Source organism: Aspergillus niger, assembly GCF_000002855.4.
Source record: "Aspergillus niger supercontig An04".
Lineage (NCBI taxonomy): Eukaryota > Fungi > Ascomycota > Eurotiomycetes > Eurotiales > Aspergillaceae > Aspergillus > Aspergillus niger.
The window spans coordinates 1,938,221-1,954,005 of NT_166539.1; the positions used below are offsets into that span (position 1 = coordinate 1,938,221).

General features: G+C 45.9%; 9 protein-coding genes and 1 pseudogene across 10 annotated transcripts; 6 read left to right on the forward strand and 4 right to left on the reverse strand.

Annotated features, from left to right (window-relative positions):
- An04g07870 (hypothetical protein [truncated ORF]) lies at positions 1–106 on the forward strand (the record flags this gene model as incomplete). The annotated part of the gene is made up of 2 exons (XM_059747676.1): positions 1–27; positions 59–106. Coding segments are annotated over 2 exons (75 nt in total), but the record flags the coding sequence as incomplete, so codon positions are not given.
- Positions 107–874: 768 nt separating this feature from the next.
- Positions 875–2,441, reverse strand: An04g07880 (hypothetical protein; the record flags this gene model as incomplete). Its single annotated transcript, XM_059747677.1, has 6 exons — positions 875–930; positions 1,095–1,322; positions 1,391–1,437; positions 1,706–1,828; positions 1,968–2,034; positions 2,345–2,441. The coding sequence occupies 6 exons, from the start codon at positions 2,439–2,441 to the stop codon at positions 875–877; spliced, it is 618 nt and encodes a 205-aa protein (XP_059605263.1).
- A 546-nt stretch (positions 2,442–2,987) lies between these two features.
- An04g07890 (uncharacterized protein) lies at positions 2,988–4,412 on the reverse strand (the record flags this gene model as incomplete). Its single annotated transcript, XM_059747678.1, has 8 exons — positions 2,988–3,116; positions 3,164–3,293; positions 3,442–3,513; positions 3,565–3,708; positions 3,841–3,926; positions 3,978–4,094; positions 4,236–4,276; positions 4,337–4,412. 8 exons carry the CDS (start codon positions 4,410–4,412, stop codon positions 2,988–2,990), a joined length of 795 nt encoding a protein of 264 aa, XP_059605264.1.
- Positions 4,413–5,305: 893 nt separating this feature from the next.
- Positions 5,306–6,418, forward strand: An04g07900 (uncharacterized protein; the record flags this gene model as incomplete). The annotated part of the gene is made up of 2 exons (XM_059747679.1): positions 5,306–6,009; positions 6,058–6,418. 2 exons carry the CDS (start codon positions 5,306–5,308, stop codon positions 6,416–6,418), a joined length of 1,065 nt encoding a protein of 354 aa, XP_059605265.1.
- A 2,329-nt stretch (positions 6,419–8,747) lies between these two features.
- On the reverse strand, positions 8,748–9,986 carry An04g07910 (annotated as a pseudogene; the record flags this gene model as incomplete). Its single annotated transcript has 1 exon — positions 8,748–9,986. A coding segment is annotated over one exon (1,239 nt).
- Positions 9,987–10,014: 28 nt separating this feature from the next.
- On the forward strand, positions 10,015–11,171 carry An04g07920 (uncharacterized protein; the record flags this gene model as incomplete). Its single annotated transcript, XM_059747680.1, has 4 exons — positions 10,015–10,110; positions 10,181–10,286; positions 10,446–10,646; positions 10,978–11,171. 4 exons carry the CDS (start codon positions 10,015–10,017, stop codon positions 11,169–11,171), a joined length of 597 nt encoding a protein of 198 aa, XP_059605266.1.
- A 908-nt stretch (positions 11,172–12,079) lies between these two features.
- On the forward strand, positions 12,080–12,624 carry An04g07930 (uncharacterized protein; the record flags this gene model as incomplete). The annotated part of the gene is made up of 3 exons (XM_059747681.1): positions 12,080–12,360; positions 12,425–12,442; positions 12,489–12,624. 3 exons carry the CDS (start codon positions 12,080–12,082, stop codon positions 12,622–12,624), a joined length of 435 nt encoding a protein of 144 aa, XP_059605267.1.
- Positions 12,625–13,082: 458 nt separating this feature from the next.
- Positions 13,083–13,611, forward strand: An04g07940 (hypothetical protein; the record flags this gene model as incomplete). Its single annotated transcript, XM_059747682.1, has 2 exons — positions 13,083–13,292; positions 13,402–13,611. The coding sequence occupies 2 exons, from the start codon at positions 13,083–13,085 to the stop codon at positions 13,609–13,611; spliced, it is 420 nt and encodes a 139-aa protein (XP_059605268.1).
- Positions 13,612–13,829: 218 nt separating this feature from the next.
- On the forward strand, positions 13,830–14,339 carry An04g07950 (hypothetical protein; the record flags this gene model as incomplete). The annotated part of the gene is made up of 3 exons (XM_059747683.1): positions 13,830–14,000; positions 14,133–14,240; positions 14,283–14,339. 3 exons carry the CDS (start codon positions 13,830–13,832, stop codon positions 14,337–14,339), a joined length of 336 nt encoding a protein of 111 aa, XP_059605269.1.
- Positions 14,340–14,537: 198 nt separating this feature from the next.
- Positions 14,538–15,577, reverse strand: An04g07960 (uncharacterized protein; the record flags this gene model as incomplete). The annotated part of the gene is made up of 5 exons (XM_059747684.1): positions 14,538–14,588; positions 14,671–14,750; positions 14,835–14,914; positions 15,145–15,277; positions 15,388–15,577. The coding sequence occupies 5 exons, from the start codon at positions 15,575–15,577 to the stop codon at positions 14,538–14,540; spliced, it is 534 nt and encodes a 177-aa protein (XP_059605270.1).
- Positions 15,578–15,785: the final 208 nt, after the last annotated feature.

Consider the following 15,785-nt stretch of genomic DNA (forward strand, 5'->3'; position numbering starts at 1 on the left):
GCTTACGGCCTAGTCGTCTCTCTACTAGTAAATATGATTATAATAATACTATATTCAGTGTCCTGTTGAAAGTGCTGGAACCGGTTCTAACTACTATAAATTTTAAGATAAGATAAGATTCTACTACTTCATAATTCGTTTTAGTCTATCTGACGAGTAAAAGTAACCTGATTCCAAATACTAAAATAAATATCATAGATTTAATAATTTTAATAGCAAACTTAAATATGGATTTCTTATCACCATCAACAAGCGGGAAGCTTATATTTAATTTAAAGATATCTATTCTAGACTTCTTTGAAAATGTTATTTTTATATCTAAGAAATCAACATGGGCGGTCTTCTATTATAATATATTGGATAGTAATCCAAGAATAAGTATTGGCACTGATCAAGATACCACGGAAATAGTAATTATATAACTTAATTTTTTTAAAGAAGATAACCCTCCATAGTCTACCAGTACATAGTATATATATATACTATTATTTTAATATCAGACACCTGCAGATGCAACAGTATCTGAAATATAGAAAATAATACTAATCAGTTATCTAAAATCTCTTTTTATTATACTAATCTATACAAAGCCGTTGGACATATTCTTATCATCAGCCAGAGTGCTGCTATATCACAACAGCGAATAATCAATGGAAATAAACAAGATGAAAGATAATTATATTAATCTTATTAATTCTAATTATTTAGATGGTTTATCTGAAGATTCTCTGCCTTGATATATAATTAGTATTCTATCTTATAATAGGGATATTAACAGACTCACAGACTCTGATAATCCGCAGCCTAGTACAATGTTTAATTCCAGTTCGATGGCGTCGGTAACCACGTGGAGTGAGACAGGATTTATAGACTATCAGACGGCGTTGATAACCTTAGATATATCAAACGGCCCAAGTAGGACGCCAAAATCTACGGATACCGTAATAATAACATTTATTCATAGTATTTTAGTGATTGATGGTCTTCGCCGCGCATAGACTATACCGCGCCGGAGTTTAGGCATGTCGGTCAACGCGGCTGTTGGAGGCACTACAATATTCCTATTAATCTTTGCCTTGCACCGGCCTATTTACCGATAGATCTGCAGACGACGTACGGGCGTGATTTGGATCGGCCATGCATCAGCCGCAAGCAGAAGCTATCATACAAAGCTGCGTTCACCCCCCATGCAATATCCGGAGATGTCCCACTTTTCCGATGATTCAGAAGCAGACTATACGGAAGCGCATAGGGCGTAAAGCGAAGATGGAAGTACGGCCACTTATTTTGGGCATATTTCCACCTGAATGAGGGCTGCATTGCTGTACATCGAAAGCTCCACCCGACGGAGGCGTGCCAGGGAGATGCTACTGATGAGCGATGGCATTACCTGGGCTTTCTGTGAGCTGGAATTCCTCGAATCTATCTAGAGATGCCCTGGCAAATCTTTGATATTCTTGCTTTGTTGCGGTGCAGTATGTGAATAGAACTCATACACCTCTAGGGTCCAAATAATCACTCCACTCTCCTTGACAGTAGAGCCGTTGCTATACTTTTGATATGATTTGGAACTAACGGCGGCCCTTAGGGCAGCATTATGTTAGTGAAACGGAGTTAGCCGTCTATACGATCGACAAGATTGATCTTGGATCACGTGGAGGCAGCGGAATCTTTGAAAGACTCAATATTGCCATGATGTCTATACACGCGCCAACGATATCCTGTTGCTCCCCAGCAAGAGCTTAAAAGCTCCGAAGGTATCTGAGCATGGAGTAAATCTAGAACGGTTCCGAAAATGTCCATTCGACCAGGCTTTAAGTTATACCCCCTTTATAAGATGCGTCGCCTACCACATAACACGCTAATCCTGATAGGGTTATCTCAATATTTCATTACCTGTTCCATTGTAGATCTGACAAAATAATCGAGAAAAATATAACGGATCTGTATACCTCAAATACTTTTACCAGTCTTCATAGTCAGACCACTCGGACTTTTTGTGACTGGCCTCTGCCGCCTTGCGCTGGTTCTCCACTATTGGAGAAGTCGTCCTACACTAACGGCCTATCCGGCGCGAGCTCCAATCGTATAATATCTTGACTTCACCGCCGTCGTGCGTAGCGGCACTATAGTATATTTTGAAATGGCTCTACTAGCAGGAAGCAAGAATATAGAGAGACATGAGTGTTCTTATTCCTATCTAGGGGTCGCGTAGCGAGAGGCGCGAAGAAGGGGTTCCTGGTAGTGCTAGCCAGTCACGTGACCATGCGTACTAGTATTACTGCTTCAACAGTATATACTCCGATTTTTTTTTTTTATGTAGGCATCCAAGCAACAGCTTCACCTCTACACTGATCGCGTGGAAGACGAACATTTCTCTCTTCGAAAATCTCGTGGATAAGGTTGAACTGCTTCCTGCGCAGACCTGCCTTAGCTGCCATTTTTTAAGGTACGGTACTATTACCTTATATATACAGAACAGGTAATTATCCAAGTTTTCTTAACTTCTTATGAAGTTTACAATACCACGTGATTAAGGTCTAGAAGAATAATATTTCTATCTCCAACATGGAAGGCAATAACAGTCAAAACGCTGCGTTGTGACTACATAAGAAGCCGTCCGGTAGGCATGCGTTGATCCCGATGTGTTTTCCCAAGGCCGACAGAGATATGGTATGACCAGGTTACCGAATGTGCCAGCGGAGGGAACGTCAAACGACGAGTTGTATAGCATTATATGCACTGTAAGCCAAAAATTCCCCACTCCCCTCCCTACGTATAGCCTCAACATCAGATCATCAATTATCACACTGGCTTTCACTACATTCATGGGAACTGAATAAGCAGAATCGGCCCGCTTTCGGGGCCCCCCAATCATACTCAGTGTATCTAAATTGGATATCCGCGTATTTATTTGAGCAGCCAACGTACACGCATATAAGTTTCGAGAGATTTTCCAGGCCGCAGTTCTGACAAGACGGTAAGCCCTACACAGCCTTCTTCACCGATGGAATTACACGTGTCCCGACTTCTTCCTGATCTGGTTCAGGGCAATGCTTGTATTGGGGAACAACATCTTCCAGAGTCTTAATCATCGGCGTTGGATAGTATCCACTCTATACTCGTTAAATTCGGTAATTGTGTCGCAAAGCCCGCGACTTACCAGCTCTGGCATGGACGGAAGCCAATTCTCCGATGGAGAAGAATTGAAGATATACCTTCGGCCGCTTCCCTTGACTCGTATCATAACGAATACATCGGAGTCACATTCAATACTGTACTGGGCGGCTTTTCTGATCAACGTCTTCTTCAGTTTACTTCTCTGCTGGGTTTTGGCTTTAGAGCTTTCCGATCGACGCCGTTTCTTGAAGGGAGCGATCCGAGACATGAAGTCTTCATTTAGAAAATGATAGAAGTGGGAGTAAAGATTGTTGAACATACAGTGGGATTAGTGACCGGATTATATCTGGTCTCTTGTTACGTCTGATGGGTCCGGAGCTCAAGGAACTCTGACTGTTGGCTCATTTCAACAGAGGGCCTTGATTTCCCTGGCACGGTAGATACCCTTCATCTCTCTTATTTGATGACCGTGCATGCCCTGGATATCCCGCATGAGATATGGGTGCATGTAGAGGGTCAGCGGGGATTTCGACCGTTGTATTTCCAACCCATCTAAATCCTGCTGTGGTATATGATCCGGGTGAAATACTGAAAACCGCAATTTCGCACGGAAGCACAGAAGCAAAGAAATGGAGTTAACTAGCTTTAGGCGGCAATGGAGTCTGTAAATTATTTGACCACGGGCAAAAGAGGTTTCATATCCTGTAGATCTTGACGTACGAGATCAGCATACGTAAGGTACGAGAACGCTTCAGAGTAACCCGACACTTCACCACAGTAGTGTCAAGATCCCCATGAGCAACAAGCTGTTCGCTCTTTCAAGTTATTGTTTTGTAATGTTTTCGATTCGCACGTACATACTCTTGCTTCTCGTCCAAATACTCCGGGGTTATGATCGGCGGTATCGATGTAACCCTGTGGCCGGAATTTGTCGTGCACTGCAATACGAACGGTTTATCCACATTGGTCAAAAACTGTCAACTTTCACTACTGGCTACTAACGCCGGTTACTTGAACCCTGAAATTCAAGCAGAGGTTTGGTTTCACCTCCCGTCTCTGACGGTCAATATATGGTGTTTTACTTTCCCCATGCGTCAGCTCTCATTCACCCATACGGGCTCCACGTAGCAGCCACAATCGTGGCCAATATACCGCACTAGACTAATCTTTTACCAACTTATAATTTCCGGTAGACTTTATTCATCTTGCCACATACCTCCTGCCGCTGGTTTTCTACATGGGAACCTTGGTTTCTTATCAACAGATGGGGCACTGCTCCAGTAGGATTTCATTATAAGCGAAGCTGGGAAACCCGAACACTGGTCTTGACATTGCTGCTACACTCTTGCCCACCGTCACGATTGCAAAGCTCACCATTCTTACCTCTCACCTTCAGACTGGCACTCTTCATCTAGTATGCAGACGATTTTCGTGACCATCCAGCCCTACTTTAGAGACGGACCTGGGCTTCGCTAACGCTCTTTTAAGACATCATTGAACTCTCCACGGCGCGGTTTTCATGGGTCGCTAGTATTACAGCCTGTTCTGCAGTGCCGGCTTTGTGGCAACCTAAACAGAAATTATCTCATAGGACGATCACTTTTCTATCACATTGACATACGCTGGGTCTACAAAATATGCCGGATGTCATCGTCAGCTTTCAGGTGTGTCTTGAAGTCTCGTTGAGTCGCCCCGTATTTATACAACAAGACCTCCCCTAGGTATGGCGATGTGGGATGTGAGAGCTTACCAGGAGACAGCCTGGCAAAGGTGAGCTTGATCTTCATGTTGAGAATCAATGCTAAGTGGTTTTAGTTTGCCGGGAGTCTGATTGAGATCCTGACAAAAGCACGAATCCTGGGCCCTGCCCAGCTCGCCGATGTACTTCAGAGGGCTCGCAGGGTCAATGCTATTCAATCATGGGCCGTAAACAGAGGCGGTGAAGTGATTGCGTGCAGCCACCCCACAGGCGAAGGTGGGGACCTAACTCCCTGAGCCTCCTTACTATGCATCCTTCCATTGCTATGCTTCTCATAACGACCTGCTAACGGGTCTTTATATAGAGAACAACATTCCTGCCACTACATACGAGAACATCAGAATCACAGGAGACCAGCTGACATCCTATGGAGATGCCCTTCCACGAAGCAGAACCCAGCCAGATAGAATCGAGCCTCGCATTGACATGCGGAAGGCCTGGACGACTGTACCAGACAAAAGAAGAAGAAGAGGAGGGACAAGAATAAGGACACCCAAGTCGCTAGCCACCCCTTCAGTAGCCCAAACGCCGGGTGAGGGCTCCGAGGGGCCGATCAACCATGGTACACCGTTACATCTGATCCCAGATCGCATTGTCGGCCTTTCGCGAAAGGCTTTCATGGCTCCGGAGAACGGTCAATGGCTCAGAAGAGCCGATTTTGAGCAGGTTCTGAGGCTCAGTGCACGTCTGATTGACCCTGCACCACGCACTGTTTTGGAGCCACTGTTGGATTCCTGGCATGCAAACGTTTCCCAAGGCCTCCATGCGTTGGGACTGCCATTAGAGTGGATCGGTGTTGAGGCCGCGGCTACTTACGCTATTATGCTCAAAAATAACATGGTTCCTGACGCAGTGGGCCAGCGAGCCGCGCGGATGCTGCTGGTCCTAAACTATGAAGAAATGTGCCAATTCCCAGAGTGCTACTGCCCACGACCCCGACGAGCAGCAGAGCAAAAGAAGGCATATGTGATGAATTGCATTGCTCATGCATGTGTTCTGGGGGATCCCTCCAAGAGCGAACGTGACTTAATACACAATTACCTCAGACAAGGTAGATGGTTGTGGGTCATTGCTAGCATAGTAGGTCTGGGCTTCGCACTGACATGTAGCGAGGAATTGATGTCCGCCATGTAGGTTCTGTCATGTCATCTCGTCACGCTCAGCTGACATGATTGCAGCAAGAATGTTAGTATAACTAACAACGGTATCAATACCCTTGCCACACACGCTTTCTACGCACGACCGGCAATGGTGGCGTTGCTTCACTCTCTGGAATCAGCAGTGGCACATCTGATGTTAGGGAAGATATCCAGAAGCCTATGTGAGGCCATCCAGGATGATTCCGGCATATTAGGACAATCTGCTCTGCTTCGAATGAACGAAGTCGACCAGGTTCATCAGAATATGCAACATGCAGGGCATCAGGATCCGATTGATCTGGACGCCGTCATCCAGAATGTGAAGAACAGAATATTGGCAAACCTCCTAGAGACGCAACTTGCGTTAAAACATGACCCTCCGCTCCGAACGATAATTTGAGATGTCCGTGAAGCAAACTACATATAGAGGTAAAGCTGCCAATGTTCAGTTGTTGTGGGCTATGGGTGATCGGACAATGTTTGACCATGAATTTGATTGTCACTTCGAAAGAACTATGGCCATAAACCACTCCCAGCACGACGGCGACATCGTCCTATCCATTCATTCTTGACTGTTTGTGATAAGAATGGAAATTTTGAGGCTGATTTTCATCGTTTGATGGGATATTCCTAAGGTTTAGAACAGATATACCTCATGTTGGAAGTGTGAGGGACGTAGTAGCACCAAGGGGGGCGTATAGATACCGTGGACAAAAGAAGGAAAGGCAGTAGAACCAGATCATCAGCACTCGACATCATGGATTCGTCTAAGTACTCTGCTTCAAGCCTACCAGAAGGCCTTCTAAAGTGTGAGGTCCTACAATAATCTGCTACCAATATCCGGTTTGCGCGCCAGTGGAGGTCAGATTATATGAGAATTATCGTTATATGCGAAATGAGCGGTCTTCTAATATCGGACGAGATTTTTTTGGGCCTTCGTCAGGGTCATATCTAAAACTTTATCGTAACGGCAGTGTTGATGGGGTTCTACTTACGATAAATATCGGCAGTGTACCAGCAAAGTATCCTGAAAATCCAAGTGTATTGCAATGTAAGATCGGATGGTTTGTTCGCCCGAGCCGTGCCCTTCTCGGACTAGGTAAGGGCCATCTCATCAACATCTACAATGCCAGGTCTGTTCCACATCTTCACTGCCGTTTTGACGACTCCATTCTCCACATTTGCTAAATAGCACTTGCTGCTCGAGAGATGCCCATTTGCCACCACTTTCGCTTGAGTGGTTGTGTGTACCATGGAGCAACACACACATAATTCATTAACGCCCGGCGGCTCAGCCGAAAGGGCAACTATCACTAAACTATTAATACGAATTCTAATGTACATCTGCTGTATCTTCTTCGAGCCCATATATAGATCCTTTCAGTATATGTCCTCTCAGTTGTTATTATCATAGGATTCTTATAGGTTAGTAAATTTATTAATAGACTGGCTTGAAGGTGCTTGTTCAAGTATTTAACATCCTATTCTCAGTAGTTGAAGCGCGTTTACCATCTGTGGTACAAGGTGGCTGGTGTAGGTAACTTAGAAAAAGGATATCATTGTATTAGTCAACATGGTTAGGCGGCGTCGAGTCGGCCCGTGGCGATTATAAATTATATTAAGACTCGTACTACCTCCAAGTTCAGCGTCCATTGCTGATCATCGGAAGGCGATTTCCCGCTCAGATAGAGGAAGAAATTGCCCCAGTAAATTCAAGTATATTATAATAATACAATTCATTGCGTGGTCCACTTCTAATATTAGCAGAGAAAATACTCCATGGTTTCTCTTACTTGTCTGCATGCATATTAGTCTGTCTGCGTGACATTGATCTGGTAGAGATATCCATTTAGTCTTGCCATGCTGGTCCAGAATTAAGCCAGCATAGTCGCTTTTTTCCACGACAATCTATCATACAATTATCGGGTGTGCTTTCTCTGGGAGTGTGGTATCCACTCATTTGACGTATCTCCCTACGTCCTCTGGCAAGGCTTTCGTGGTGACTGTATAAGATCATGCAAGATTCAACATTATTGATTTTATTCTGGAAATCTGTGCTTGTGGGATAGCGTTCTCATGGGTCGCGGTCCTAGCCTGCTTCTTAGCTAGGTCTAATAATTTATTATTTTTACTAGTAGAGATCTAAAGAATCTTAATATGGTTTCCTTTTCTCCGCAATCTGTTTATCAGCTTGTACGTCTGGTAGACGAACTCCTGGCCTGACTATTGTCGAGGATTTTGTATCGTGAGGGCCGCTGCTTTGTTACTAGTAAGTAATCTAGGTCTGAATCCTTTCAATCCCACCAGTCCGTTTAATATATGAGCTATAGCTGCTAGCTCTGCGGAGAATGGATTTTACTCTAATCTTACGCCCAGTATCATGAAAAAGATCTTCAATTTCAGTTTTTAATATTAAAATAGCTGTTTTTTGATTGCTATCCTAAATTCTACCATCCCATTCCATGCCGAGCTGCTGATCGCGATCTGTATAGATCCACCTGGTGTAGACTGCGGGTCCGGTATTGTTTTATTATCAGTCTGCATACATGTCTCCTATAATACTAATATAAACGGGTTAATAGTCTCCAGTATTTCTATATTAATATTCTTCAGCGCGTCTGCCACCTGGTACAACGGCGAACGGTGAAACCGTCTGAATTTCCTGATCCGAGCTGTAGTTCGGCGGAGCGGATTAGTATTTAAAAATATATAAAGATTAGTTCACATCTTCAAACTCGTCTCCAAAAATAGTATTGCGCCGTGGCAATATGAGCCTCTGCCTCCGTGATACTAGTTGTAATAGTAAGAAAGATCCCGACGATTACTTGCACTTCCACCCTTTGGACTCAGTTGATCGGCCCCGTAGTCTTATTTTTAAATGCATGCATCCAAATATTAGAAGCGTAGTCCACTACGGGAGTCACTGTCAATATGAATAGCTGCCGTGCTGTTGATGGGAACAGATCTCGAAGTCATCGAAACTTTATCACTATTTTAAAACCCTTAGATACTGCCCTTGCGATGTATTTCTTATATTTAAGACTAGTATTTATGAGGACATCTAGAATCTTAACATAATCTTTCAATTCTACTATTTATTTCTTGACAGTGAAGGGCCTCCGGTCCGATTTATAAGTCTTGAAAGTGAAGTATATAATAACTGTTTTATTTACTTTGAAAGTTGTCCTACTTTGTCTTTCCTAATTAAGAGCTTCTTTGATAATTCCCTTAATATTTTTCTAATTAGTCTGCGAACTTGGTCCGGTCACCCACGTGGTAAAATCATTTATAAACACAATCGCATCTTCCTTGCCGTCGATTTGACGCTGTACAAGATCTGCGTTGAAGAAGAGGAATAGAATTAGAAACAGCGGTGAGCCCTGCGGTAGTCTAATCTGTAGCAGGCTGTGGATCTTAGATAGTTGCCTATTAATTTGGATAGTTGCTGTTTGTTCCGAGCAGAACGCCTCAATCCACCGGAGTAGATTCTCTGGTATGCCTCGCGCTTTCATCCTCTGAAATAATCGTTCTTTGTAGATTTTATTGTAGGCGCCCTTGACATCGAAGCTGATCAAGCTCACGACGCGTCGGCCGTGCTATGCCGTGTAGATTTGCTTCTGCAGGAGTACGAGTGCTTGCTTAGCGGACCACTGCTTTCGGGCGCCGAAGTGGCTGGTCAGAAGTAAACTATAAGTCTCTACCGCGTGTGAGATCCTTTCTACGATCACAGATTCCAGTATCTTGCCCAGCGTCGCGAGGAGCGAAATCAGTCTGCATGCTTTGGCAATAGTATAGTTCTCTTTTTTCAGCTTTTTGAGCGGTATGATCTTCGCATGTCTCCACTGTCTTGGCAACGTGCCTTCTTCCAGCGACGCCTGGAAGACCAGGAAACACTTAAATGAGGAGGATCGTTGCCCTGGGTTTCTTTCCCCAGTGAATGCCGTCTCATTGATCCAGCAACACCCCATGACTTGTCCACGTCGCCCACCGGTCAACATGCCTCGTTGCCCAGGGGTTGTCCGAGTTCCACAGGTCAATACTACCTTGTGCGATGGTGTCAATGAGGGAAGGGGACCTTTAACCACGGGCCAGGTGGGTCAGTTTCGGAGACCACAGACTAAACGAACTCTGGTATAGATCAGAGCGAATAAGGTTAACTTAGACATTTGACCGTTCTGGGCGAGCAAATACTCCACGGCGCTTGGATCCGCAGCAAAGCAGGTTGTTGCAAACCTCAACTATTACTGTGTCTCGCTTGGTCAACCATAGTAAGACTGGGTCATGTGGCCAAAATAACCAATGGGCGGTTATCCCTGACCTGCTTTGGCTAATCTTGTTGCTTATAACCCGCCTGCCATAGCCAACGGCGCTCCACTCCCTCTTGCCAGGCCAGGTATTCAAATTTCTCCGGCTAATTCTCCCTTCAGCACGGTACATACGCAGTGGTTCTTCTACGAGGTTGGTTGTCATCGGGAATGCCAAAGTCAGAACCGCGGGCGGGCATCCGCGCAAGCACCCGGCAGACCGACAGTCGCAGTACCGCTTCCGACCCACGATCTATCCAAAGACCGGAGCCCGTAATGCGTTCTTCCCAGCAGCCTCTGTGATCCCATCGACGCCCATCTACGGTAAGCCTTCACGTACGGTTACTGGGCCCGGATCGTTCCGCTGACTCCACGCACCCACCAGCTGCCACAGGTATCTGGCTCTGGTTCTCGAGACCCTCCTTCTGCCCCATCGCCAGGGAATCACGAGGCATGTTTGGCTACGGTCGAAGCACTGGAGCAGGAGATTGAAGCGTTGAAGAGAGACAAAGAGACCCTGTCGGAGCGCCTTGGAAGCGTCGGAAGTTAAGAACCAGGAATTGTTGAACGAACAGTATCGGTGGAGACAACAGCTATCTGAGCGGCGCGCGACTCAACAGCTGATGCACGAAATCCAGCATATGTACCGTTGCAGGGTGGCACCAGCGGCTTCGCAGCCCGGCTGATTTACCAGAAGAGGAGGATCCTGCCGCCATGACGGCTACTCTGCCGGCAATGACGACGATGCCAGATATATGGACAACTCAAGGGGACGGAGGGGGTTTATTTGACAACGATCATGGTATTGCACCCGGCTCCGGTGACTTTACGCAGCTTCTTCAATTCTAGTTTCTCTACCGTAGTAATTGATATCCTATCTGGGCGAATGCGCACACGTATACCGATCAATAATGACGGTGCCAATCGGGTCAAGTAATGCACTTTGACGCTTGCTGGAAGCGGCTTGGCAATGCCTGAAAAATAGAATTGCCTCCTGGATCGGTTGGCCGTAGATTATGTCGACCGATGATGCGACGACTGTCATAAAGAAACAATGGCGGCAATGCGTAAAGTAAGGGCGGGATGGCGAGTGAACGAGCAGAGCTCAGACAGCCGTTTAATCCTTTCTCGCGCGCGCCATTACACTGCATGAGTTTGCCCGCGGTTTATCGTTTATCACTGCCGTTTTAGGATTTATGTCAAACGCTACATTGAATTGCCCCAAACAGATAATATCAGATTCCAGCCGAGCGCTGTTTGCGAATGATATACTGCTATCTTCCATATCCCTCGGAGTCTTGACGGATCCAAACTGTCTAGACCTATGCCATGTATTAACAGTCAGTCGCATTCCCCTGAGAACAGCGGCGCCGGGGGTTCAGCCGATTCAAAAACCACGGGCAGACCACCAAGAGAAATCAGGACTTTTAACCAATTGTGGTTTCCACACGGTGAAACGAACAAGTTGCCCACCTTGTCCGAAACGTTAACTACCCACCATCTACACTCGTCGGCCCAAATTTGCCTCGACTCGACGTTGCGCCGCTCCGTGATGATTCGAACTTTCCGGTCCGAACAACACCCAGCCCGAGAGGGCCACCCAGGGAGTTAGTGGCCAACTCTGCTTCGATATATAAACCCACATTTCGTCTATCGCATGCTTGTCGCGTCACCGTGTTGTCTTCAGTTGTTCCATGCCCTGGGATCGAACCGTCCTTATTCAACTTGCGTCTCCCCAGGCCAATCGTTAGTCCGACATGAATGCAACTGGCCCGCCCCAGTATAAGCGGCTACAGGCTCTGCGGACGGTGTTAGGACTTGAGACCTCGCATGCTGAGACGTCTGGCATACAGTGTGTGCAAGACCCTGTCCAGATCGGTGCCGTTAGCTACGCCGTTGGGGCGGAGGAACATGAAATCGCACGGCGTGACGATGGTGATCCAGCGGCCGTAGATCAATCAAGTGCAAGCTCCAGCCGGATGGCGGACGGTAGCGAGGGGGACTATGGCCAAGGGCAGGTCTTCCCTCTTCTAAATGAGTACAGTTTCACGAATTATACTCTTCTTTGAAGAGCAGCGCATGACAAACTGACACATATCTAGACTATCTGAACGGGTGGAGTAAGTGTAACGTAGCCGTTCTCTCAACTGGACTGACGCAAATCAGCGCTTTGGAGTCCAGCATGAGGGAGCAGAAGCAGTGGAATCAGGATATTGAGGAGACAGTGGACCAAATTCACCGGTCCTTATTTGGCAGCGGCACCAAAAGTGGTACAACGCGCGGCAAGGCCACCAACTCTTGACGACGAGAATATCCGCCGGCGCTGGAGGGATGGTTGAATCATGGCGAGTCTCTTCACTTTGTTCGATCGTGAGTTGACCGGGGAAACCCACCCCTGGACTTCGCCCCGGCACACCACCATGACTTCGACTAGAAAATAGCCGTAGCTATATCCTTTGCCTTTCGCTGCTCGCAGCAAGTGCAGTTCAGCCTGGTACAACCCGGTGCTGTCACACTTGTACGATTCTGCAGAGAAAAGTGATGTCGATGTTTCGACGCTTGGAAGATAACAGTGTGTGAAGACGGGAATAATAAATTTTTGCAACTAGCTCACTATATCAATTCTGGCCTTTTCCTTCTCGTTTGTTTTTGTTTTGTTCCCTTTTCTTTTTCTTTTCTTTGTTTTTAAGAGAAAAAAAAAGCTCCTCTCCTATCTCCTATCTGTACAAATTTATCAGTAGCAGAAAACCTGATCTCCCAATGGGGACGCGTCTCGGACTAATATCATTCCAGGCCGGCTGTTATGCCGCGAGGTCCGCCAACGTGCAGACCCCTGGGAGCACCTGCACCGGAATGGGTGAGGTTTGTACGACACCGACCACTGCAGCTCTTGAAACTACGCCTGCTCCGGCTGTTGAAGAGCTGGGTTACATATTGCTTACGATGCGTTCAACTCCCATAACGACCTGCGTAAGCAACTGTACCTCTACTCGGGCGCGCCATCAAGTTTTTCGTGAGATTCGATAGATCTGACCTCGTTGTCAATAGTATTAATAGTACCGTGTGGTTGTTCTCTCAGCCCCGTATTTCTCAAGGCCATGGATACCACGATGCTCGTTTGAGCTTCTATGTTATACTTCACGGCGAGTTATATAGTGTACCACTCGATGCTTACTGTTCTCTCCACTCTTCGCTTATCCTTACTGGCATGGATAACAGTATCTTTTCACGAGTTCGCGATATCGCGCCTGGAACGCCGAACTCTACTATGGATAGAAAAGCCGGCTAACTTGCCAGCTCCTTTCTGCCGAAGATGATATGTCGAGTTTAGCGAGGTAACACTGATGTTGGTTGAGGGAGGCTGATAGGCTGTTCTTTGTTTGACAATCTTGGCGGAGTCGGGTCGAACAGACTTAGCCTCAATGTTTCTCTGGAAGTAAACATGCTTCGCTATATATATAGTAGACACCACTGTGTAATGTAGTCCAGCATTGTCTCGTCAACACCATGCGTCCTCCGCCAGCTTTCAATAATCACATACCGGAAGAAAATCGCCAGTATCAGCCGATCATATCTACGGACAGTTCAATCCATCAAAGCCAACGGATATTCACTATAAACAAAGTGATATTAGAATACCCACACCGACAGCTGCTTCCTAAAGTCTCCCTTGGGAAAGTAGGCCACTTCCACTCTCTCGTCCACACTCCATCCAAGCGCAGATCATTCGCGTGCATAAATTGCCGGAGAAAACACATTAAGGTTATTTTTGTGAACTGAACTTATATGAATGAGACTAACTGATTACAGTGTACTGGTCCTCCATACTGCGAGATCTGTGTTCGTTCTGGGCGAACTTGTGTGTTCGAGTCCTCCAAAGACCGACGAAGGAAAGGAGCTCTGCAACATGCTGAAAAGGTAATAGAAGGATACAGAAACGCCCTGGTGATGGTGATTCAGATATTTAAAAGCGGTGCAGATCAGGATGTCTGTGATCTGGTGGATAGGATGAAATAATCTTCTTCGGTTGATGATAGTCTGGCAGAGCTGCAAGAAATGACTTATAGGGAGAAGTAGGATGCACGTTGACCACATGTACTTAATGTTTGTTGCTGGGAGATGTTCGGCGCCTTGGAGAGTCTTCCCCGAGCAGCTGACCAGGTCCGTACCAGGTATTAAATTTATTTTTCTCTGCCTGCGTGGGTGGCTCTTCCCCTATCCCGACCTGTCCACAGAAGTCCCGAGACAATTGCTGTAGCGAAGTGTCTGACATTTGGCCCAACCACTGTGCTGATTTCGAGCCAGTGATGATATGCTTGGCGGAAATTAGATCTCCAATGGTATATACCACGAGCTGATGTGACTCGTCTGATGCTGTCACGTTTAAAAAGATATTTGTGTGGGCTCTGTGTGCCAATTCGGAGGCCTCTGAACAGACATTACTATAAGACATTGGGTAATACTTTTCCTCTCCTTTTTAATAAGATTCAGATTCGTGGGATCCTTGGATACTACGCCCTGTTCTGACATTTGTCTCAGTCGGTTTGTCAGCTCCATCAGACGGCCCTGGAGTACCGCCGAGTTTGATAAGACTCTTGCGCGAAAGTCAGTGAGCATAGCGTTGGTCAGGTTCTGGGATTGACCGGATATATCATCATTACTAGAACTAAACTGTATAGATGGATTTCTACTTTTAAAATGGAGTTGCGGAAGCTGTTTCTGGAGATATACAATGACTTGCGTAGCATGTGTACATATTGTCAGGCATTACTCAGTGCTGTTCTTCTCCTCTCTTGTGTCTCATAAGTTAAAAGTATCAGACTCTTGAACAGAATCCCTGTGCTGATCAAACGATTGCAATCTTTTCTTAATATCTTGTAGATGCTCTTGCAGATCAGATGTTGCTTCCTCGATCATGGTCTTATACTGGTCGATAACAGCGCTGGCAACAGTGGCTTGACGACTGAGTATATTGATTCAGAGTCAATGGTTCATAGTCACTGTAGGACTTATATATCTTATAATATAGCGCCCCCGAGAGCGATAGAGATAGTTGCTTTATAACCAGTAAGTGTTGTTTTCAGGTCATAAATAATCCCACCCATGTACCGTAATTTAGCCCAGTCACGAAAGCTTGTGTGTTGACCGTTAGAATGAGCCATATATTTTTGTATAATATTCCTGAACTCGCTGCATATCTTCCCACATCGCAGAAGAGGCAATTTCAAGCTGGCCAGCTCGGCTTCATTGTCCATTACTGCCAAGATTAAGGTGCCGAGGACCTGTGTTAAAGATTCCAGTTTATACCATAGCTCACGAATTGTTTGTTGCGTGTTTTTAAAGTCCTTGACTAGAGTATAGAGCGATTTGCTCTATTCAAAGGTAAGAGTTGCAAGCGCGATCAAGCTGGAAGCCACGGAGAGGGCATCTGCAATATTGATTTGTTTGGCCTAGAAGAGGGGA